Genomic DNA, 25614 nt, shown 5'->3' with positions numbered 1-25614 from the left:
AACCCTGTACACATGGAGTGGGCATGTGGTGCTGCGGTTAAGTCGCTGCTGGGAACACCTACATCCTGTGTGGGAGCGTCTGATTGAGCTCTAGCTTCTGTTTCCAATCCAGCTGCCTGCTAACAAACACCTTAGGAGGCAGCAAAGGTGGCTCATGTGCTTGGGTCCTTGTCACATATGTGGGAGACCCAGATTGAGTTCTAGCTTCATGGCTTGGGACTGGCCCAGCCCTGGCTGTTGCCTGCATTTGGGTGTCAACCAGCAGATGGAAGATCTTTCTCTCTCTGCCTTTCAAATAAAATGAAAATAAATATTCAAAAAATTAAAAATTCCTGTGTTTAGTCCCTTCTCAGGCCTCTTCAAGATATTTATTTTTAGTTCATTAAATTAAAAAATAATGTGCTAAGTAAGAAAATAAAAAGTCTAAATTTAAACAAATACAGAATGCATATCTACATGTATGGTGATTTCCATATTGAGCGTCTCCTCAAAATCTTGGTCGGCACTATTGAAAATGTTCAACAGAACCAGAAACAAGGAAGTCACTCAGTGACCATAATGGACTTATCTAACCATCTCTAGGAAGTAACTATAGCAAGCAGCCAAATCCTACCAGCTCATATTGCTACATCAGTACCCACAGTGTTCCTCCAGGAACTTTGCTATCCCTTTGGTTACTGTCCACAATCATGCTAAAGATGAAATAGCTAATAGTAAATGAACATTTAGAAAGCTCATCACCATTTACAAAGTTTTCACATCTACTTCTTAAAAGCAGTTGTTACTACTGTCCTTAAAGTTTGTAGAAGCTAGTCTGTGGGTGGTCGTGAAAATATTTTGAAGACAAATAGCTAGAAAGTGGATTATTTGATGTTCCAATCTATGTTTTCTGACAATAAAATCCCTGGTAATAAAGACTAGAAGGTCTTCTCCCTTCTAGAAGTACTTTCAGTTTAATGTGGAACTTAAAGGAGGAATCCAAAAAGCCTTTAAAAACTAAAGGATAACTTGCAATCTTGATTATTTTAGTCATGTCTAGAGTCCTGAATCTTATGAATACCCTCCCAACATGGCTTTTCCATGACTGGCCTGGATCTAAAGGAAGGATTAGCAGGTTTGGGCAGCAGTCTGATTCATTTGGAAACTAATCTCACAACATCCTAAATAAAGTTTTGCAGTTAATCATTAAGTAGAACATTCCATTAAGGATCTGCCATGTATTTTCATACAACCAACTGAGGACAAATCCTGATTAGGTCTTTGTAATAAATCAGTTTAATTACTATCTATATGATTTATTATACTTCCAGAGGTGTTAATAACATTAATCATTTTGCTTGTTTAGACTTAAACCAATCAACAACACTAAACAGCTCTTCATGTGTATGTCTTTATTTTACTTAATAAAAGAAATGGTAGAAGTTTGTTAATAATAAGTCATAAAGGGAATAAAAACAACTCTGAAGGGAAATCAGATTTGAAGTTCAAAGTCTAGATCTGCTTTCAACCAACTGTGTGATCTTGGACAAGATAATCTGTATCTGACTTTTCAGATGTGGGCAAAATTGTTTCTGGATTTTTCTTTTACAAGTACTCAACTCAGAGGCTGCCAGGAATTAACAAAGCAGCTCAAAGTATTTTAATTACTCTTTAATTTTAATGTTGTATCTTCAGTCCTCAAGTGTATGTGGACGGTGTCTCAGAGTGCCAAGACAGAATGTATTAATTAATTTACTAAGTCTCTAAAACCATTATTTCCAGAAATATTCAGGGATTACACATGTGGCCTCAAAGCAAGGTGGCTTTCTATTGCATGCATACATTTCATCGTGGAAGATTTCAAATGGAAAATGTTGTCAGTTTGCATACTCACTGGTCGTTTTTTCAGTGTGCATCTAAAAATGTCTAACTGAAAGTACATTGGTTTCTCTTACTAGGCGTTTGTTTTCAAATGTGTGGGCACCAAGTGGCATCAAGATATTTGTCACCTGAACATTTTGGAGAAAGTACAGAGGATAGAGAGGAAAGAGAAGGAAGAAGAAGAAAAAGAAAGATAAAAATATCTTTAAACATACTTTGGTTAAAAAAAGTTTACCCATTACCTACCAAAACTGAGTAGGGTATATTTCCACAATGGAGATTCAAAATAATATATTATATCAAAACTCTCTAGTAAAAGTTTGAAAATAAATCTCTGAATATAAGATTTAATGTAACTATTTGTCTAGACATTAAACTTAGGGTATTTTCAACCATGTTGTAATTGGCTATACATTAAAGGAGAATCCAAACAAAACCCAGAGCATATTCACTTTTACTTTACACGGCTATCTTACAAGCTCGATGACTAGATTTCAGAACTGATGTAAATTCATGCAGCTTCATGAGAACATTTCTTCTCTAACTCCTCTAGAGCTCTAACTCCTGTATTCTCTAACTCCTGTATAGCACATGGGATGGGTTCAAAGATTTTGTTAATGAATGAGAATAATAAAAGCAGAATTTAGTAGTTGAAGTTGTTGAAGACAGATCCATAGAGTTGGGAGAACTGATGGCTGACAACCTGAAATCTAAAGGCAGTGAGAAAAATCCCCAAACCACACACAAAAATCACTGCAAAAGAGACTAATAGTCCTTTATTCCTTTCTAACTTCTGAAGGTTTGTAACACAGACAGAGGAACAATTTCCATTAGCAATCATGACTCTGAGTCTTTATGAAAATATTAAATTTTATTTGCTATTCCTCATTTAATAAAAGGAAGAGTTGTACAATGTACTTTTAAAATATTTCCATTGTATAGACTTTATTAAAATATTCACTCAGATCACTTAATTTCCTCACATGACAGATTTCCTTTTCAAAATGTGATCTTAATGATACAATACCATGCACCTTAAAACAAAACAAAACAAAGAAAAAAACCAAACCCTTCTACTCTAAGACTTCTAATTCCATTGTATCTTTTGTAGAAGTAGAAAGAATGTGTTTTCTTTGTCTTTGTAATTTATTACCCTTCCCAGTACAGAATTTTAATATATTCCACATATCAGATCTTCCAGTCTCAGTTACAAAACAGTACAGAATTGGATCAGCAACACAATTTAAGCTTGTTAATGCGACTGTGATTCTATACACTGTGTAAGTCTGCTTCCCAGACTTGTGGTTATCTAAGTTCACATCACGCTCTAAAATGCAGCGAATCAGCACCATCACATGAAAGGGAGTAAAGCACAAGACAAAAGTCAAAGTGAGACTAACAAGTAGTTTTATGATGATCTTCTTTTCCCTGTTTTCTGTTGCTTTGTTCTGCCGCACAGCTTGGTAAACTTTCTGGTTGCAGACCATTATGGTGGCTAAGGGTATCACATAGCCTGTACATGTCCTAAACAAGTTGAGATCGATTTGCCATTTCTCCAAAGGGTATTTGTCATAGCACAAAGTAAAATTAGATTTTTTGCCATCGCAATACTCAATAGCTGTTTCGTCCTCCCACAAAATGACAGCGTTGAACATGGTTTCCAATACCCAGACAGCGAGGGTGACCATGAATGCAAATCTTCTCGTTCTTAGAAAACAAAATCGCAAGGGGTAGACAACTGCTAAATACCGGTCGACAGCAATGCAAGTGAGGAACGCTGTGCTGCTGTAGAAGTTCAGATACATGAAGAAAGCACTCCCTCTGCACAAGGCAGGAGATAAAGTCCAGTTGTCGTTATTCCAAGTGTAATTAATCCAGAGAGGAAGCGTCAATGCATAGAGCAAATCCGATAGTGATAAACTGAAGAGGTAAATCCCTAGTTCATTTTTTTTCTTTGCTTGAAGAAAGGACACACAGAGAGATCCAATATTGGCTGGAACACTGACTACGATCACAAAAATGTAAACAACTGGAAACAAATAATGATCCAGGTCATGTTGTTCTTCAATACATGTGGTGTTCATTTTTCCTTTTTAAGGTGGAAATTATATTTGTTCTTAGAAGATGAACAGAAACGTAAGTCTTGCCTTGTTGTAATTAGTTTTTAAGATTGAATTCTCTTTCACTAAGATTTTTTTTTTCTATTTTTCTTTGGTTTTGTAAGTTCTGATTAATTCACCAAGGCTTTAAAAAGGGGAGATGTTAGATCAATTTTCATAGAAGTCAATCCAGGCAGTTAGCTAAAATGGTCAGTTGAATTTAATGAGCAGACATCCATGTGGTCATGATCACAGAACACTGATGAAGAGCTCTGAATGATCAACTGAGAGATTCCTTTGGTGTTCATGGAGTGTTGTCCCCAATTTAACTTTCTTCATGAATCTCACAGGAGATTGATTCAAACATGAATGCACAAGGCTTTGTTCTCATAGAGACTGACTTTTTAAAAAATGCTTTTGTTTCTGTAATGAAAGATGAACTAAATAGTTTAGATGTTCAAAAAATTAATCTCATTAAAGTCATGATTTCAAGACAATTTCATTTAATTTACTGAAGATACTGAAAATGCATAATGTTACAATGTAAGTGTTTAAATGGGAAAGTTATCTAATGGATGCCAGTAGATAAAATCAAGTCCAGGTATTTTATCTGCCTCAAATAAGAATTATCCAACAGTGCTAGATTAGAGATAATTATATTTCTCACTGGAAATGACCTAATAATACAAAGCCAAAGTTAAAAAGCCATATTAGCAGCTAAAGTTAGACAATTCAATGATTTGGGTGTTTTGTTTTGTTTTGTTTTGTTTTTGACAGGCAGAATGGACAGTGAGAGAGAGAGACAGAGAGAGAGAGAGAAAGAGAGAGAAAGGTCTTCCTTTTCCATTGGTTCAACCCCCAGTGGCTGCTGTGGCCGGTGCACTGCGATGATCCGAAGCCAGGAGCCAGGTGCTTTCTCCTGGTCTCCCATGTGGGTGCAGGGCCCAAGCACTCAGGCCATCCTCCACTGCACTCTTGGGCCACAGCAGAGAGCTGGACTGGAAGAGGAGCAACTGGGACAGAATCTGGCGCTCCGACCGGGACTAGAACCCGGTGTGCTGGCGCCCCAGGCAGAGGATTAGCCTATTGAGCCGCAGTGCCAGCCTCAAAGATTTGTTTTTGATAATAAATTTTGAGTGTTTCAAATTTTTATATATTAACTAGGTATAAAGTACTTTCAAATCACCTTTTAACCAAGGAAATATTGTCATGAGAAATATAATTTAGTTATAGAATTTCATTTTATTTTTAGTTTTTTTTTTTTTTTAAGATTTATTTATTTGAGAGGCAGAGGTGGAGAGAGAGAGAGAGAGAGAGAGAGAGAGAGAGAGAGAGGTCTTCTATCTGCTCGTTCACTCCCCAGATTACTGCAACCGCCGAAGCTGCGCCGATCCAAAGCCAGGAGCCAGGAGCTTCCTCCGGGTCTCCCGTGCAGGTGCAGGGGCCCATCTTCTACTGCTTTCCCGGGCCATCACAGAGAGTTGGATGGGAAGCGGAGCAGCCAGGACTTGAACCATGCCCATATAGGATGTCAGCACTGCAGGCAGCAGCTTTACCCCCTACACCACTGGCCCCAGTTATAGAATTGTGTTTTTGTTTGTTTGTTTGTTTGTTTTGCAGATAGAGTTAGACAGAGAGAGACAGAGAGAAACCCAGTTATAGAATTTTAAAAGACAGCAGCCTGCTGGCACTGTGGCGCAGTAGGTTAATCCTCTGCCTGTGGTGCAGGCGTTCCATATGGGCCCCAATTCTAGTCCCCAGCTGCTCCTCTTCCAATCCAGCTCTCTGTCATGGCCTGGAAAAGCAGCAGAGGCCGGTGCCATGGCTCAATAGGCTAATTCTCCACCTGCAGCGCTGGCACATTGGGTTCTAGTCCCGGTCAGGGCGCCTGGTTGCTCCTCTTCCAGGCCAGCTCTCTGCTGTGGCCCGGGAGTGCAGTGGAGGATGGCCTAAGTCCTTGGGCCCTGCATCCACATGGGAGACCAGAAGAAGCACCTGCTCCTGGCTTCGGATCAGCGCGATGCACCGGCCACAGCACGCTGGCTGCGGTGGCCATTGGAGGGTGAACCAACGGCAAAGGAAGACCTTTCTCTCTGTCTCTCTCTCACTGTCCACTCTGCCTGTCAAAAAAAAAAAAAAAAAAAAAAAAAGGAAAGCAATAGAAAATGGCCCAAGCACTTGGGCCTCTGCAACCGTATGGGAGACCCAGAAGAAGCTCTTGGCTCCTGGCTTCAGATCAGCTCAGCTCCAGCCGTTGCAGACATTTGGGAAGTGAACCAGCAGATGGAATACCTTTCTCTCTGTTTCTCTTCTCACTGTCTGTAACTCTACCTCTCAAATAAATAAATAAAATCTAAAAAAAAAGGCAGTTTGTTGAAATATATTATGTAGTGACAAAATCCTACCTATTCTGTTTATCTTTTTGCTTCCTTTGTGGGCTCATGGCTTTATATTTCTTCTACTTTTGTAAATGAGAAGCATTCTAGCTCTCAGTTCTGGGTACAACTTGTGATCATCAGTTTCTACCTTTCTACTTGATTGTTTATTCAGGTAGTTTCTTTTTAAAGCTAATATGTCATAGATTCACATAGGTTTGGAGGATCCCCCCTTCTCTCCTTACTGGAGTAGAGAAACACTTCTGCCCACCTTTCTGTGGTAGGAAAGCTCTTGGTGGTTTGGAGACCTTCATTATGGGGACAATATGCAAGGTAACAGGACCACTTCCTTCCAAGTGCTGGTGAGTCCTATGCACAGAAGTTTCCTGCTACCAGGAGGCAACAGGTCTCCGGAAGTAGCATAAACTACAGCCAGAGTGTCTACTGTGACTGTATCTCAACCTTCAAACATATTAGAGAGAGAAAAGCAGCTCATGACACCTAGTTTTACCATACTTAAAATATGAATAAAATGTGAAAAACAGCCTTTTGAATCAGAATGAAACTTCCATAGAAGAAAAACACCGGGATAGGGAAAAGGAAGTGGGAGCTGGGATCAGGGAGTAAATGAGCTGTAAAGCTCTGGATATCCAGGAGGCATTCCTACCCATGCAGGTAGGAAAGGGTCCTTGACCACAGGTTAGGATCCAGGAACCTCCGCCCTCAGGGAAGGCAAGAACTAGAAAATAAACACAACATACTCCAGAGACATTTGCAGACAACAGAGAAAAGTTGGCAAGTTCCCTGCCTGTCGCTCCCCCTCTTCGTGGAGGAACGACACTAAACCCTGCCTAGGCTTCATATCCGAGTCACGGCACCATTATGTCGCTCCCCCTCTTCGTGGAGGAGCAACACAGGACCCTGCGCTGTTCTTTCGTCTGCTCGGCCCTCCCCGGGTTTGCTGCTGGTTCTTCCCGGGTTGGCTACTATCCCTTCCACCTCCGTGGAAGGGCAGTTCCCCCTGGCCACATTCCCCACTTCCGCAGGGGAGCGGCACACCGCCGGCCGGCTCTTCTCGGGGGCTGCACAGGTGTTCCTTCAAATAGGTGTTCCCCCTAGATGTTCCCGGTGCATGCCGTCTCTCTCCTCCTTTATAGTCCTCCTCCGCCAATCCTAACTCGGCTGCCCACATGCCGAGTACGCTGCTCTCCAATCAGGAGCAAGTCCTACAGTTTATTGGTTGAACTGGAGGCAGCTGTGTGGAAGCTGTTTACTTCTCTCCCAGCGCCATATTGTGGGAGAGCAGATGCATAGAATAAGTCTTAATTCCAGTAACTCAGTCCAGTCCGGGCTGCTCCCCACACCTGCCTTAGCTTGGTTTCTGTGAGGAACTATAATGAAAAATCCTTCTCTGAGGATTCATGGCTTACTTGTGGAACCCACTTGGAAATGGACTCTTGAGTCTACACAGTTAGTCTTGGGGCAAAAACATTAGGCCAACCCACATGCTCAGCTTCATTGGTCATCAGGGAAACGCAAAGGAAAATCGCCATAAGATACCACTACACACTCAGAAGAATAAATAATATAAAAAAGGTAGAGACTTGTATCAAATGTTATTGAGGATATAGAAACCTGGACCACTGGGGCTGGTTGTGGTACAGTGGGCAAAACCTCTGCCTGTGACACTGGCATCCCATGTGATTGTGGTTCATGTCCTAGTGTTTTGCTTTGGATCCAGCTCCCTATCACTGGCCTTGGAAAAGAAGTAGAAGATGGCACAAGTACTTGGGCCCCTGCCACCCATCTGGGAGACCTGGATGAAGCTCCTAATGCTGGCCACTGCAGCCATCTGGGGGGTAGAAGATCTCTCTCTGTCTTCCCTCTCTCTATGCAATTCTGATGTTCAAAATAAATAAATAAATCTTCAAACAAACAAACTTGGACCATTACAGACTGTTGACTGGAAAATTGTATGGCACTTCCATATATCAAATGATTCAGTAATTTCACATCTCGGTACATGCTCAACTAAATTTACACATAGTTTACTAAACAGCACATAGCTGAATTAGTATGCTCACGATAGCACTGTTCATAATATTTCCCAAGTACCATGGCTATTATCAGTAGATTAGATAAGTAAATTACAGCATGTTGACACACTGAAATCTATATATTAGTGACAAAGAACAAATTATCATTGTGTGCAATCATATGGTTGAAGCTCATAAACATGATAGGTTAAGAAAAACAAAACCGGCCGGCGCCGCGGCTCACTAGGCTAATCCTCCGCCTTGCGGCGCCGACACACCGGGTTCTAGTCCCGGTTGGGGCGCCGGATTCTGTCCCGGTTGCCCCTCTTCCAGGCCAGCTCTCTGCTGTGGCCAGGGAGTGCAGTGGAGGATGGCCCAGGTGCTTGGGCCCTGCACCCCATGGGAGACCAGGAAAAGCACCTGGCTCCTGGCTCCTGCCATCGGATCAGTGCAGTGAGCCGGCCGCAGCGCGCCGGCCGCGGCGGCCATTGAAGGGTGAACCAACGGCAAAAAGGAAGACCTTTCTCTCTGTCTCTCTCTCACTGTCCACTCTGCCTGTCAAAAATAAAAAATAAAAAAAAAAAAGAAAAACAAAACAAAACAAAAAAACAAGCAGTGATGGTTATGCCAGCTCACAAAAACAAGATGATCTATTATGGTAGGAGTCAGCATGGTGGTTATCTTTGGTGAATGGCTGGGTAACACTGGGACAGGACATTGAGGGTATTTCTGTTACCTTGGTAATGTTCTCTTTGTGGTTTATGCTGTTTCTATGAGCTCAGTATGTAAATATTTATCAAGCTGTATACTTAGGATATATGCAATTATTTGTATGTATTTTATATTGCAATTGAAAAGTGGAATCCAAAGGTTGTATAAAATGGAATGTGAAACATTTTGACAAATGAGCTATTTGTATCAACTGCAAATGGGGCATTTATGCCTTCATATGAAATTATATGATTTTAGTTCTTTTCTCAAATATAAAAAACAATTCTGGGAAACAAAACAATATGTGAATAACCTAAATAATTATGAAAATAAATATGGCAAAGAAAAAGGTTTACTACATGAAAAAATAAATCCAGGGGTTGGCGTGTGGTGTAGTAAGCTAAGTCTCTGCCTGCAGTGCCGGTATCCCATATGGGATACATGTCCTGGCTGGTCCTCTTCTGATCCAGCTCTCTGTTTATAGCCTGGAAAAGCACTGGAAGATGGCCCAAGTGCTTGGGCCCCTGTACCCACGTGGGAGACCTGGAAGAAGCTCCTGGCTCCTGGCTTCAGATCAGCCCAGCTCCAGCCGTTGTGGCCATTTGGGAAGTGAACCAGCAGGTGAAAGACCTTTCTCTGTCTCTCCCTCTCTCTCTTTCTGTAACTCTTTCAAATAAATAAATAAATAATTAAAAAAAAATAGTCTGGTCATTTGTTAGTCTCTTGCTCCTTGCTCATATTTTCAAATTCCTTCTTTTTTTTTAAGTGGGAAAAAATCTTCATTATTTTATTTCTCTCAAATGCTTTCTTTTTTTTTCATTTTTGATTCTCTTTATATACAGAATATCAGTTTAGCATACATTAAGTAAAGATTTCAACAGTTTGCTCCCACACAGAAACATAAAGTGAAAAATAATAGATGATTTTTTAAATGATGATGAAATCAGATCAGACCTATTGTCATGTTTAATCCCAGTGAGAGTCAAGTTGGGAATTGCTAATTTCTTCTTCTTCTTTTTTTTTTTTTAACAGAAGATCAGTTCAAATGCTTTCTTAAGTGCTTCAAGAAAGTTTTGACAAAATAGTCACCAAGTAAAAAATTCAGTCATATTTTACCATAGGAGTCCTTAGTATTAAGGACCACATGGATGCAGAAGCCCAGGTACTAGGGCCATCTTCTACTGCTTCCCCAGGCACAATAGCAGGGAGCTGGATTGGATGTGGAGCAGCATGGACTCTAACCAGCGTCCATATGGGATGCTGGTGCCGCAGATGATGGCTTTACCCTGCTATACCACAGCGCCAGCCCCTGGGCATATTTTTTTATTTTTATTTTTTGACAGGCAGAGTTAGAGAGTGAGAGAGAGAGAAACAGAGAGAAAGGTCTTCCCTCCATTGGTTCACCCCCAAATGGCCACTGCGGCCGGTGTGCTGCACCAATCTGAAGCCAGGAGCCGGGTGCCTCCTCCCGGTCTCCCATGCGGGTGCAGAGTCCAAGCACTTGGGCCATCCTCCATTGCCCTCCCAGGCCACAGCAGAGAGCTGGACTGGAAGAGGAGCAACCGGGACAGAATCTGGCGCCCCAACCAGGACTAGAACCTGGGGTGCTGGCACCACAGGCGGAGGATTAGCCAAGTGAGCTGTGGTGCCGCCCCCCACCCCGGGCATATTTTAATAAAAAAGTCAAGAGCTAGAGTTTGGCCTGGCAGTTAGGACACTGTTGGGATACTCATATGTCATATCAAAGTGCCTGCATTTAAGTCTTGGCTCTGATGCTGATTCTAGCTTCCTGCTCATGCAGACCCTGGGAGGCAGTAAGTATGGCTTCAAGTGGTTGTGTCCCTGCCACCCACACAGGAGACCTGCATTGAGCTCCTGACTCCTGACTTCAGCCTGGCACATCCTTGATCATTTTTGGCACCTGGGGAGTGAATTACCAGATGAGATCTGTCTACTTTCCTTTCTCTCTCTTTCTGCCCCTCAATAAAAATTTATAAACATAATAGGATTTATAAAAATTATTATATTAAATATTATATTATATTTAAAATTAAAAAATCAGTAGGGACTAACTGTTTAGATCTAGTTGAAGAAAGAATTATTACATTGCAAGATAGAAATAAATAGATAGAAAAATACCAAAGAAACCTGGACAATAAGGTGAAAAAGTCAACACAAATTAATTGTGTAACTGGAGTTCCATAAAGAGAGAATAAGAAAGAGCTAATATTGTGAAGATAATGGCTAAGAACGTTCTGTAACTGATGAAGGACAGGGAATCCTTCTGTTTATTAAGCCTAGAAACTCCCAAATAGGATTAAAAACAACCAAAAATGGAACTCTATACTTAGACTTACTGCAATCAAATTGCAGATCATCAAAGACTACGAGAAAAAGATTCAGAGAGAAGACATGGATTATTACAGAGGATGGAGTTAGACTGACAAAGCACTTCTCAATAGCAACAACAGAAAGCAGAGATGAGGGATTAACATTTCCAAACTGTTTTGAAAATATATGCCATCCTATAATTATATACCCAATAAAACCAGATTTAAGGACCACAGCAAAAATCAAGTCATTTCCAGACAATCTCAGTGAAAAAATTTACCCTCCAAATCCTTAATAAAGAAACTTTTTTTTTTTTTTTGACAGACAGAGTGGACAGAGAGAGACAGAGAGAAAGGTCTTCCTTTGCCGATGGTTCACCCGCCAATGGCTGCCACTGCCAGCGCGCTGTAGCCAGCGCACCGTGCTGATCTGAAGGCAGGAGCCAGGTGCTTCTCCTGGTCTCTCATGGGATGCAGGACCCAAGGACTTGGGTCATCCTCCACTGCCCTCCCTGGCCACAGCAGAGAGCTGGCCTGGAAGAGGGGCAACTGGGACAGAATCCGGCGCCCTGATCGGGACTAGAACCCAGTGTGCCTGTGCCACAAGGCGGAGGACTAGCCTATTGAGCCACGGCGCCGGCAATAAAGAAACTTCTAAAGTATACAATTGAAGAGAGGAAAATGACACTTGTGTAAGATCTGAAGTGCACAAAAGATTGATCAAGTTATTGTGGATGACTGGTGAATGCGCATCATATCCACCATTGGACTCAGGCATCTGCAGAACACCTGAACCCTGAAATAACCCCGCTGAAGACTAGGACCAAGAGCGTTGGGTGATGGGAAGAGGCTACCTCCTCCATCTTTGTCTGTTCATGTATATTTGTCTGTTTATATATCTTATATTGTATGTATGTTATATACACACACACATATATTTTAAAAATAGATAAGATGGAAACAATGATTTTTTTAACTCAGTTCTCAGTAGAATGAATGTCTCTAGCTGTAAAAGCATTTCTTGCCTTGACTAACACAACCACAGACAGAATGATTTGATGGAACAGAGACCAGGTCTCTTTTCTGTTGAGCAACAGAGATAGAAGAGGGTTGTGGTTATGAGTATGGGCTTTGGAGATAGTTTGAAGGTCTCTCAATAGCTCTTGGTGGCTCCGTGACCATCTGTTTCTTCACTTCTCTCAAGTTCCAGTTTCCACATGAGTAAGTTAGTACCCACTTCCTATGGTGCTGTGAGAATTAAATGAAATGACACATAAAGCAAAGTACCTAGCACATGGTAAGCCCTTGCTAGACATGAGCTGATAGTGTTGTTTCAGGGACAGTATCAGTGTTCTGCTGCTATTCTCTGTGTTGTCCCCAACATTCCCTAGAAAGAGGTCATCTTGGCCATCTAGGCAGAGAGCAGGAGAGAAACCAGAGGCACTCAGAGCATGATTCCTACAGTAACACTCCACACACTACACCGCATACCACAATTTGTCAATTTAATTTGTGTGGATATAAAATTTTAATGGAATATATAATTTCTGAGGCTGGTGCTGTGGTGTAGCAAGCAAAGCCATGGCCTGCAGTGCCAGCATCCCATATGGGCACCAGTTCGAGGCCTGGCCGCTCCACTTCCAATTCAGCTCCCTGCTAATGTTCCTAGGAAAGTATCAGGGATGGCCCAAGTACTTGGGCCTCTATACCCATGTGGGAGGCCCAGAAGAAACTCATGGCTCCTGGCTTTGGATTGGCCCAGATCCAATTTAGAGAGTGAACCAGTGGATGGATTCTCTCTCTCTCCCTCTCTCTCTCCATAACTCTGAGTTTCAAATAAATCTTAAAAAACAAGAATATGTAATTTCTATCATGTATATATCTTTTCAGGTATTTTTAGCTATTTTAATCATATTTTGATACAACTATTTTTAGAACCAGCACTGTTTTTAACGAGTTTTTTAACTGTTTTTGCATGAGTTTTAAACTTATATTTTAATTTTTACCAAATGTCAAAAAGACAATCTACAATATTTCACTCTTAATTAGCTCTAAAAATAGTATAAATCATTGATGACAATAATCAAAAGTGAAATGTTTTCCCACAATATTACAGGAAATTCTTGCTTTCACTTGGTAGTTTAACAGCTACTTACTAAGAGTCCACTATGTACAGGAACTGTGATGGTCATTTATTAACTAATAAAATTTATAGTATTAATCAATATCAATGATTTTCTAACTTCATGTTGTTTCTGATTGATTTAAAAAGTATTACTAGACTATCGTACAGATGACGAAATGGGACTAGACAGCTTTACAGCCAGTAGCTGGTAGGTTTCTTCCCAAACAATGCAGTTTGCTAATACATTGTGTCTTGGAAAAGAAATGGAGCATAAACATCCCCCTTTTGGATATCCAAGGTTTTACCTAACTAGCTCTAAATTTAAGTTTTGACATTCTTTAACCACTGTTCAAAGAAGAGGAAACCGCATTTCTCTTTCTTGCTTACCACATTTATACTGCTTAAACCAGATAAAATGTTGTGAACATTGTTGACATTCATATCTTTCAAAATATCTTATTAAATCTTTTAATATTTTATTTTTAAATCTTATACTTACCCATTTTCTTTGGATGATGGTTTTGTCGACTGAACAGCCTGATAAATCTTGTTCATGGAGAACAGAAACCAACACTGTTGAGAAGACAGGAAATTGCACTCATAATTTCATCATGAACCAATGAGGAAGCAGCATCTTAATGTGGGGGATGTACATTTTCCAAGTTTGAACAAAATAAGCCACTTATTTTAAACAATGTTTTTTACTTATCAATTATGGTAGTGTAATTTTTGTAACTCACTTTTCTCTTTGCACCTTTATTTATTTGAAAGTCAGAGGCAAAGAGAGAGAAAGAGAGGTCTCCCATCCCTTGGTTCACTCCCTAGTTGGTCACAACACCTGGAGCTATGCCAATCCAAAGCCAGGAGCCAGGAGCTTCCTCCAGGTCTCCCGTGCAGGTGCAGGGGCCCAAGGACTTGAGCCATCTCCTACTGCTTTTCCAGGCGATAGTAGAGAGCTGGATCGGAAGTGGAGCAGCTGGGACTTGAACCTGTGCCCATATGGGATGCTGGCACTGCAGGCAGCAGCTTTACCCGCTACGCCAAAGCACCAGCCCCTCTCTTTGCACCTTAATGTGCACCTACTAATGCATATTCTGGGAGGCAGCAGGAGAGGATTCAAATACTTGGGTCCCTCCTTCACAGAAGAGAGATCTGGATTCAATTTTTTTTTTTTGACAGGCAGAGTTAGTGAGAGAGAGAGAGACAGAGAGAAAGGTCTTCCTTCCACTGGTTCACCCCCCAAATGGCTGCTACGGCTGGTGCGCTGCGCCGATCCGAAGCCAGGAGCCAAGTGCTTTGCTTCTTCCTTGTCTCCCATGTGGGTGCAGGGCCCAAGCACTTCCCTAACCGGGACTACAACCCAGGGTGCCAGCGCCGCAGGCGGATTATTAGCCTAGTGAGCCGTGGCACCAGCCTGGATTCAGTTTTAACTCCTGGCTTTAGCCCAGCTCAGCACTGTCTGTTGTAGGCATTTGGGCATTGAAATAGCAGATGGAAGATCTCTCTCTGATTATCTCTCTGCATGGTTTTTAAATTATTTTTTATTTTTAACAGATTCAATGTGATTTGTAGATACAATTCTTTTTTTATTATTATTTGACAGATAGAGTTAGACAGTGAGAGAGACAGAAAGAAAGGTCTTCCTTCTGCTGTTCAAATGGCTGCCACAGCTGGCACTGCACCGATCCAAAGCCAGGAGCCAGGTGCTTCCTCCTGGTCTCCCATGCCGGTGCAGGCACCCAAGCACTTGGGCCATCCTCTGCTGCCCTCCTGGGCTACAGAAAAGAGCTGGACTGGAAGAGGAGCAACCGGGACTAGAACCTGCGCCCATATGAGATGCCGGTGCTGCAGGCGGAGGATTAACCAAGTGAGCCATGGCGCCGGCCCTGTAGATACAATTCTAAGGATACAGTGGTATTCCTTTCCTCCCTCCCTCTCTCCCTCCTACCTTACTGCCTTCTTTCTTTTTTAAGTTTTTGAGATAACATATTTTAAGTTTATATTACAGTTAAAGGGCTTAATACTTTACCAAATAAGAAGTTTAATAAATAAGCAAAATGATCCTAGTTTACTGGGAATATAGACAATGGCTATAAATAATAATTTAATGGAAAATGACCATTTCACCCATACACAGTAATTTAAAGTAATCACAGATCATTAAAACTATAGTAGTGTAATATTCTTAACTGTTGGTTTGACAAAGGTATAAAACAAAGTTTTACAAAACTATATTTACAGCAATACTGATACAGACAGACATTTCTTTCCATTTTCTTTTTTTTTTTTTCAATTTTAGTTCCCACATATAAGGGAGAACATGTGGTATTCATTTTTCTGGGTCAGCAATATTTCATTCAACATGATGTCCTCCAGTTGCACCCATTTTGTTGCAAATGGTAGAATTTCATCCTTTTTTATAGCTAAAAAGTATCCCATTATTTATATATTGCACCACATTTTCTTCATCTATTCATCTGATGATAGACATCTTGGTTGGTTCCAAATTTTGGCTATTGTGAACAGTGTTGCTATAAACAAGGTGGTGCAGATATCTCTTTGATACATTGTGTTCAAGTCTTTTGGGTAAACAGTCAGTAATGCAATTGTTGGATCATATGACAAGTCTATTTCTAGTTTGTAAAGAAATCTCCACACTGTTTTTTACTGTGGATGCACTAATTTACATCCCCACCAACAGTGTTCAAGTGTTTCCCTTTGTTCACATCCTGGCCAGCATTTGTTTCTCTCTGTGTTTTGGATTGTAGCCTTCTGACAGGGGTGAGATGGTATCTCATTGTGGTTTTGATTTGCATTTCCCAGATGGCTAGTGATGTTGAGCATTTTTTTCCTGTATCTGTTGGCCATTTGTAGCATGTTTGTGTGCTAATGATGAGCTCAAAGAAAGAGAAATCAATAAAGAAATCCATTCATAATAGCTACAAAAAAATCAAATATTTAGGAATAAATTTAACCAGAGAAGTGAAAGATATCTACATTGAAAATTATCAAACATTGATGAAAGAAATCATCAAGGACACAAAAAATGGAAAGATATTCCTTGCTATGGATTGGAAGAATCAGTATCATTAAAATGTCTTTGCAGGCCAGTGCCGTGGCTCAATAGGCTAATCCTCTGCCTTGCGGTGCCGGCACACCAGGTTCTAGTCCTGGTCGGGGCACCGGATTCTGTCCCGGTTGCCCCTCTTCCAGGCCAGCTCTCTGTTATGGCCCGGGAGTGCAGTGGAGGATGGCCCAAGTCTTTGGGCCCTGCACCAGCATGGGAGACCAGGAGAAGCACCTGGCTCCTGGCTTCGGATCAGCGTGGTGCACCACAAGGCAATACAACAGAGCGTCCATCCCCAGAAAAAGGTTTTGCTGCATGGTGGAGGTGGGGCTTAGGGGAGTGAGAAAGGAAACAATGAGAGTTTACTTGTGGTGAGTACCTGAGAAAGGGATCCCACATCCTGACTGTTATATCTCTCCTCAAAAGCCCTGAGCTACGGTTGCGTGAAAGATAGACAATTAAGTGAAAATGGACCACAGCAAGTTCTGTCATTTGGGGAGAAGAATGAATTTGTGCCTTTTATGTTATGAGACTCAGGAGTATGCATATGAAAGGCCTGAGATTACCTCATGCAGTCTCCCTGTGCTCACATAACACAGGGAGGGCAGAATGACTTCCAGAAGGCACACAGAAGCGGCAGAAGTCTTCAGCCCTCACCTCATAGCACGTCCAGTGTCCCAGCATGGCGCAGAAGCAGCCATGAATAACAACTTGGGTGACTCACATAAGACTGACCACCACCAGAAGGAAAGGAAGGATTCTGATGACATGCTAACACTGATGGACGGCCGCTCTGGGAACTGAGGGTGGTGGCGCCTTCCAGCTTTCATAACCTGAAAGCTTTCTGCATCTTAAATGATATTATGGGCTGAAATTTTTTTTACCTCTCTTAAATTCATGTGTTGAGGCCCTGAACCCCGGTGCCTCAGCAAGTGGCTGTATTTGGAGACAGATCCTTTAAAGAGGTGATTAAATTAAAATGAAGCCATAAGAATGGGCCCTAATCCAATGTGACTGGTATGTTTATAAGAAGAGGTAATTTGATAACAGAATTGATAAATTTCAAGATACATACAATCTACCAGAACTGAGTCATAAAGGAAGAGAAAATCTGAATAGATCAGTCACAAGAAGATTGAATCAGAATATCAAAACATTGTCTATCAAAGATAAGACCAGGATCTGATGGATTTGTTACTGAATTCTACCAAAAGTTTAAAGAATAAATACTAACCCTTGTCAAACTCTTCCAAAAAATTGAACAGATGGAATACTTTCAAAATCATTTCATAAGGCCATTATTATCCTGATACTAAAGCAAGACAAAGACACTTTAGGAAAAGAAAATTACAAAGCATGCTTTCTCATGAATACAGATGCAAAATCCTCAACAAACTACTAGAAAATCAAATGCGACAGCACATTAAAAGTATCATTCACTATGACCAAGTAGGATTCATTCCAGCAATGTAAGGGAAGTTCAACATACACAAATATATAGATGAGATATACTGAATTAACAGAATGAAGGATAAAAATCATGATCATCTCAATAGATACAGAAAAAGCACTTGAAAAATTTCAACATCATTTCATGATAAAATCTCTTAATAAATTATTTGTAAAAGGAATGTAACCAACACAATTAAGGCCATATAAGAGAAATCATAGCTAACATTACACATTTTCAAATATTTGGAAAATTCTCCTCTAAGGCAGAATAAGACAAAGATGCTCAAACTTTCAACTTCCATTCAACATAGTACTGAAGCCCCAGCCAGAGAAATTAGGCAAGAAAAATAAATAAAAGACACTCAAGTTGGAAAGGAAGAAGTTAAATTGTCTCTGCATATTTCATGATATTGTATATGGGAAACCCTAAAGACCACCAAGAAACTGATAAGTCAAATAAATGAATTCAGGAAAGTTGCCAGACAAATAGAATACACAAAAATAAATTATCTACATACTTACAATGAAAAAGAAATCAAGAGAACAATCTCAATTATAATAGTGACAAAAATAAAATATGTAGCAATAACTGAGATGAAATATATATTGTTCATAACTATAAAACACTAATGAGAGATATTGGAGACAAATAAATTGAAATATATTCCATGTTCATGGATTGGAAAAATCAATACAGTTAAAATGGCTGTCCTATGCAAAACAATCCTCAGACACAATGTAATTCCTATCAAAATTCCAATAAAGGGGCCGACTCTGTGGAAAGTAGGCTTAGCTTCTACCTGTGGCACTGGCATCCCATATGAGTGCCAGTTTGTGTCCCAGCTGCTCTTCTTCCAATCTAGCTCTCTGCTAAGGTCTGGGTAAGCAGTAGAAGATGGTCCAAATGCTTGGGCCCCTGCATCCACATGGGAGATCCGGAAGAAGCTCCTGGCTCCTGGCTTCAGACCTTTCTCTCTGTCTCTCCTTCTCTCTATCTGTAACTCTACCTCTCAAATAAAATAATTTTTAAAAAAATTCTAATAAATTTTTTCACAGAAACAGAAAAAATTTTGAAACTTGTGTGGAAAAAAAGATCCAGAATAGACAAAGCAATCTTGAACAAAAAGAATGGAGTTATCATATAATCTGATTTCAAAATAAACTACAAAGCAGTAACAATCAAATAATAACTACTGGCATAAAAACAGACACATAAACCAATGGAGAAAAGCAGAGAACAAAGAAACAAGAGCATGTATTTATAATTAACTGATTTAAATAAAGATGGCAAGAACACACAATGGGGAATAGCAGTCTCTTCAATAAATGGTAGTGGGGTAAGTGGATATCCACATGCAGAAGAATGAAATTAGACCATTTTATTACACCATATAAAAATAAACGCAAAATGAAATAGAACTTAAATGTAGAAACTTAAACTATAAAAGTATTAGAAGAAAACAAGGAGGAAAATTTCCATGACATCAGTTTGCGCTATGATTTTTTTGGATATGACTCCAAAAGCACAGGGAACAAAAGTAAAAATAAACAAATGTAATTACTTCAACTAAAAAAGCATTTGTATATCCAACGAAATGATTAGTAGAGTGAAAAGACAATTTAAAGAATGGGTGAAAATATTTACAAACCATACATCTAATTTCCTCATCAAAAATACAAAAGGAACTCAAACAACTCAACAGAAAGAAAGTAAATAACCCAATCTTAAAAAATTGGCACAGGATCTGAATAGACATTTCTCAAAAGAATAAATACAAATGGCCAATGTGTATATAAAAAATGCTCTATATCTTTAATTGTCAGGGAAACGCAAGTTAGAACCACAATGAGCTATCACTTCAGAACTGTTAGAATTGTTACCAAAAGGAAGAAAGACAAGAAGTCTTTCTTCATAGAAAAGGAAATTTTGCATGTCATTGGTGAGCATATAAATTATTGTAGTCATATTGGAAAACTGCATGGCAGTTCCTCAAATAATTAAAAATAGAACTACCATATGATCAAGCAATCCCATTTCTGGACATATATTCAAAATTGAATTCAATATGTCAAAGAGACATCTGTGCTCCCACATTCCTTGAGCCAATATTCACAAATAGCCAAGATATGGAATATCTGAGTGCCTATCCATTGATGAATAGATAAAAGAAATATGACACACACACACACACACACACACACAGTGTAATGCTATTCAGCCTTGGAAGAAGAAGGAACTCCTGTCATTTGTGACAACATGGGTGAACCTGGAAGATATAAGTGAAATAAGCCAGGCACAGACAAACAAATAACACATGATCTCCCTTATACCTAAAACCTGAGAGAACGGCAGTTACCAGGGGTGGAGAATTGGGGAGATGTTGGTCAAATAATAGAAAAATTCAGTTACATAACAGGATCAAGTCCAAGAAATCCATTGCACAACATGGTGACTAGAGTTAGTAAAAAGGTATTATATTCTTGAAAATGGCCAAGAGGAGATTCTGAGTGTTCTAACCAGAAAAACAGGTATGTGAGGTAATACATACATTACTTAGCTTGATATAACCTTGCATGGTGTATATATATTTCAAAAATTATGTTGTACATGATAAATATATATATATAAAATCTTATCAGTTAAAGTTTAGAAAATAAAAAACATGGTACATGCCACCTCACTAGTCCCAGTGATCAATTTCTGTTCACAATTGATCGTAATGATAGGACTAAGGACCAAAAGGATCACATAAACAAGAATAGTGTCTGCAAATACTAGCTGATAGAATCAAAAAGGGAGAGAATGATCCAACATGGGAAGTGAGATACAGAGCAGACCCATAGAATGGCAAATGTCCTAACAGCACTCGGCCTCATAATCAGCCCTTAAGGCATGCGGATCCGGCTGAAATGCCCATGAGAGTATTTCAGGCATGGAAAGCCAAGACACTCTGGGGGGGGGGGAACTAAATGAAAGATCTCCATGAGTGAGATCCCAGTGGAAAGAACAGGTCTTCAAAGAAGGAGGTACCTTTCTCTGAAGGGAGGAGAAAACTTCCACTTTGACCATGGCCTTGTCTAAAAATTATCAGAGTCAGTGAACTCAGGGGGCTTCCATAGCCTTGGCAGCTCATGACAAGAGCCTAGGGTGATTACTGAGGCCATAAACAAGAGTGTCAATTTGTTAAGTCAACAACAGGAGTCACTGTGCACTTACTCCTCATGTAGGATCTTTGTCCTTGGTGTGCTGTACATTGAGATTTAATGCTGTAGCTAGTGCTCAGACAGTATTTTTCACTTTGTGTTTCTGTGTGGCAGCAAACTGTTGAAATCTTTGCTTGGTGTATGCTAAACTGATCTTCTGTATATAAAGAGAATCGAAAGTGGATCTTGATGTGAATGGAGGGGGAGAGGGAATGGATAAGGGGAGGGTTGCGGGTGGGAGGGCCGTTATGGGGGGGAAGCCATTGTGATCAATATTCTGTACTTTGGAAATTTATATTCATTAAATAAAAGCTAAAAAAAAAGAGATTACTCTGATAGGAAAGAAATAACCCTGAAGAAAAAAAAAAGAAAATAAAAAACAAGAAGAAGAAATTCGGACACAGAGGAACACCAGGGGAAAGACAATTTGAGGACATAGTTTGAATGTGGCCATCTATAAACCAAGGAGATCTCAGGAGAAAACAAATTTGTGGGTACCTTTAACATTGCTTTTCTGGCCTCAGAACTATAAGGAAATAAATTTGTCTTTAAACCACCCATTCAAAATAATGGCAGACATAGCAAATTAACCAACTAGTTATTCTTCAACCATGTCTTTTGCAGTCAGAGGAGTTTTAATGAGTGTGGCTAGCCCAGGGCCTGGATATCTCAGATCTGTTGATCCCTATGTGACTACTGTACATTCAAAATGTGGCTAGCCCAATTTTAGATTATATGTGTAAAATACATCATAGTTATGAAAACCTAGTATGCAAATAATCCAAAATATTTTACTAATAAATATTTATAATAATTACATATTGTGATGATAATATTTTATATATTTGGGGTTAGACAGAAACATAACACATCATCAGAATTAATCTAAATCAGCTTTTTACTTGAATGTGGCTACCAGAAAATTTAAAATTTTCTATAGGTGTGTGTGTGTGTGTGTGTGTGCATTATATTTCTGTTAGGTAGCATTGTTCCAGATGTTTAAAAAAAATCTTTTGAGTAGTGAGAATCTATCATTAGTCTCCTGAGACCACATCTATCCTGAGATTAATTGTGAAATGCAGCTATAGAGGCTACAATGATCAAAAAAGCTACAGAGTATAATCTGGTGTGTCAGTTTGTATTTTTGCTGCAGACAACAGAAACCACCCAACCACCATGTGCAGAAAAATGACCTAGAAATAAATCAGGATAGGACACAGAATTGGTGTTAGGGCTTCAGAACCAGATGAGTTAGAACCAAAAGTCCCCCTGCTTGAGCACTCGGGTTAGTATGGCTGCTGTATCACTTCTCTGGGCACTTGTGGCCACCTCTGATGGAGCCTCTATGTAGATTATTTTCCTGGATTATGACAGGGCTTCAGGGTGATTCCTCAACTCTGCATACATCTGGTCACTCTTCCAAGGTCAGAGTAGCAGGTTCCAGGAAATAAGTGAAGGAGGTTGGCCACTATTACAGCCTGCACTGCTGAAGGCAGCAAGAGGGAGGATCTGGCTCCTTAACTCTTGAAGGAGGCCAAGACTCTCATCATAGGGATCTAGCCACATGAAACATAGGATGATTGTAGACCAAAAAACAAAACAACATAAAAATATCCAGACCTTTCCCTCCAAAAAAAATTCAGACCAACACAAAATAATACTTTTCCCCAAGACTGTCTTCATTGTTGGAAAAAACTCAAAATTTACAATTAAATCTGTATGCAACTTATGTAATAAACACTAATATAGAATGTAGCATGTTTTAGTCACTCTTCCAAGTGCTATATGAATACTGAGTTGACTAATTGTCACATCAACACATTGTCATCATTATCTCTATTTTATAGAGGGTAAACTTAGGCCTAAAGAAGTAATATAACATGGTCAACATTATACATCAAGAAAATGGTAGGAGAGAGACTTGAAGCTAAGAAGTCTGGGGCTCCAGGACCAATATTTTAACCACCACAATACATTGCTTTTTGCAATGCTAGTTTTTATTTGTACATATACTTAAGAAAATGTCCCATAAGCAAGGTATCATTTATTCCATTAGGTGGGTTCTGTCCTCTGGACTATATTCCTTGTGTTTATATAAAGTCCTGAGTCAATAGAACCCCTTCTCATATTTTGGAGTTGTTGATTAGAGTGACATAATGAGGAGCTGCAATCAAGCAACTTATGCCCAGAGTTGAAAGACCAGATCAACAGCAGATGTTACAAGAAAGTTAATGAAGACAAAATACTCCATGTCCTTTTATTCTCCTGGAGATTCCTATTTTAAGGAACGTTTCTTCCAGGTAGATAATTAGGCATGAGCAGCTGGGGAAAGGCCATGAAACCCTCATGCAGGGAGGAAGCAGGGACCCACCCAAGATGCTCACTCTGCAGTTGAACTTGTGGTTAAAGTATCCTGATAAAATGGGAATTTAGCCAAACTAGAAAACTCTAGTTTACAGCCACATGTGCAGAGAGCCAGAAGGTATGCAACTCCCAGATGTCAATCACAAAGGAACATCATGGCCACACTGCGAGTCACTGCTCCTCATACTTCAGGGATAAAACCTACAAACCAGGAAGAAAGGCTTCCAAGTGCTCTCACCTGGCCTGTTCCTTCCTTGGGATGTCCTTTCATAAACTCTTGCTTTATTATCCCTACTTCTGTGTCCTGAACTGTAATTCATTATCTGTCTGGGAAAAGGATTTGAAGCAAGCTGGCTGCCACTGGTGACACTTTCAAATCTTTTTGTATATAATTCTTTCTTCTTGCCCCCTTATGTGATCATTCAATTGTATTCATATATATATATATATATAAATTACATATATATAAATATCAATTACATATATATGTAGGTATATGTATGTAATTGAATATATATATATATTTAAAGTTCAATTTAAGCATAATGATATATTGAGTACTTACCCAGGGTCAGACATGTGTTTAGGAATATCAATTCATTCAAGCCAGAAATTGTGAAAGTGAAAGAACTTTTTTGGAGTCTTAGGAACTACAATTCAGGAACCAGATTGAGTTTAGCACTGAGAAGGGTGCTCTGAAGAAGGTAGGGAAAGTAGAGGTTTATGTAGGCAAGCAGTGCTGACTTATTACAGAACAGTAGAAAGTCCTTTGTAGGAAACAACTGAATCTTGAGAGAGAACAGGGATTACACGTCTGATAGAAGATAAGAATATATACACTTAGTAAAAACATCCATAAAATAAGAGTCCAATAAATTCTTAGCCTATATCTTTAGTCTCAGGATGCAGTATAATTACCTGGGCCTTCCCATCTTTTCAGATGCTTGTAGTCAAAGGGTGTAGGTTGTCAAAGTTCATGTTTCCAGGCTTGAAGGGAACAAAATTCCCATTTTCTTAATGGTCTCCAGACTCCATCTTGAAAAGCTCTCTCAATGTTTGTTTCCTCTTGATTTAAGAACAAAGAGATAAAACTTGGCTTCTGCCCTTGAATTTCTGTCAGCCTAATTCAGATTTTTAAAAGGTGAAGCTGTTTCTTGCACTGAGAAAGCAGATAGCTATCAGCCTTTATCATGAATTTCCATTAAAAGAAAAAAATTCTTATCTTTCTAAAGAGGAAGTCTGATTTTGATAGTTTTCACTTTAGAAAAAAGAAATTTTGCTATGGCTGATATAATAGTTGTGATATTCATAATCACTTCTGATTTAAGAGAAAATGTCATTACTTTTAAAACTCACGTAAGAAATGTGAGAACTAGGACCTTCCTACTCTCTTAATGTCTTATTTCACTGATCCTGAAACCACAGATACAAGGTAAATCAAGCGCATGAACACCTGTTTGCTAACTGCCATTTCCGTTTATCTCACATCTTGAGCAAGTCTGAGTTTTATGACCACTCCAAAGATCTCTTTCTCAACTTGGATTTATTGCCCTTTCCTTAGAAACTTTCTTGTCTAATGGTCTCCTTAGTATAGATTAGAAATTAGAAACAAATGTTTTTTCTGATGAGTAGTTGTTCTCACATATGTACAAACAGGAATTAGAGATACTTGCTGGAGATGAAATTACCTTTTCTATGTTTCTTCTACGGAATTCACACATTGCACAAACATTTGGGGCCTTTCACAAGGTTCAGTGAGGTGCCACCTGATGACATATGCTGGGTGTTGGTCTGAATTTCCTGATTTCATATGCCTGGTATTTCTTTTATCACATTGGTACTTCTCATATAATCACATTCTGTGATCCTTGGGTGTTATCTGCATATCACAAATATACAACTTCAGGGTTGGTGGGAAGCTTACCTCTTGGCATACACAGGTGCTCCCGCTTATACTTTGTTATTTATTTATTTATTTTTGACAGGCAGAA

The 25614-nt window shown here is 39.6% G+C and overlaps 1 protein-coding gene across 1 annotated transcript; it reads right to left on the bottom strand.

Annotated features, from left to right (window-relative positions):
* Positions 1-2712: 2712 nt before the first annotated feature.
* GPR65 (G protein-coupled receptor 65) lies at positions 2713-25032 on the bottom strand. Its single transcript, XM_002719613.6, has 3 exons — positions 24542-25032; positions 14036-14109; positions 2713-4382 (listed from the first exon to the last, which is right to left on the bottom strand). Exon 3 carries the CDS (start codon positions 3942-3944, stop codon positions 2934-2936), a length of 1011 nt encoding a protein of 336 aa, XP_002719659.1. The 5' UTR covers positions 3945-4382; positions 14036-14109; positions 24542-25032; the 3' UTR covers positions 2713-2933.
* Between the last annotated feature and the right edge of the window lie 582 nt (positions 25033-25614).

Source organism: Oryctolagus cuniculus, chromosome 20 (assembly GCF_051225735.1).
Source record: "Oryctolagus cuniculus isolate XC-2025 breed Fujian yellow rabbit chromosome 20, ASM5122573v1, whole genome shotgun sequence".
NCBI classification, from domain to species: Eukaryota; Metazoa; Chordata; class Mammalia; order Lagomorpha; family Leporidae; genus Oryctolagus; species Oryctolagus cuniculus.
Note: the sequence above shows the minus strand (reverse complement) of the source record. Positions and strands in the feature narration are given on the sequence as shown.

Coding starts and splice junctions, on each gene's coding strand:
- GPR65 (XM_002719613.6), bottom strand. CDS start 3,944: ATGAACACCACATGTATTGAAGAACAACATGACCTGGATCATTATTTG.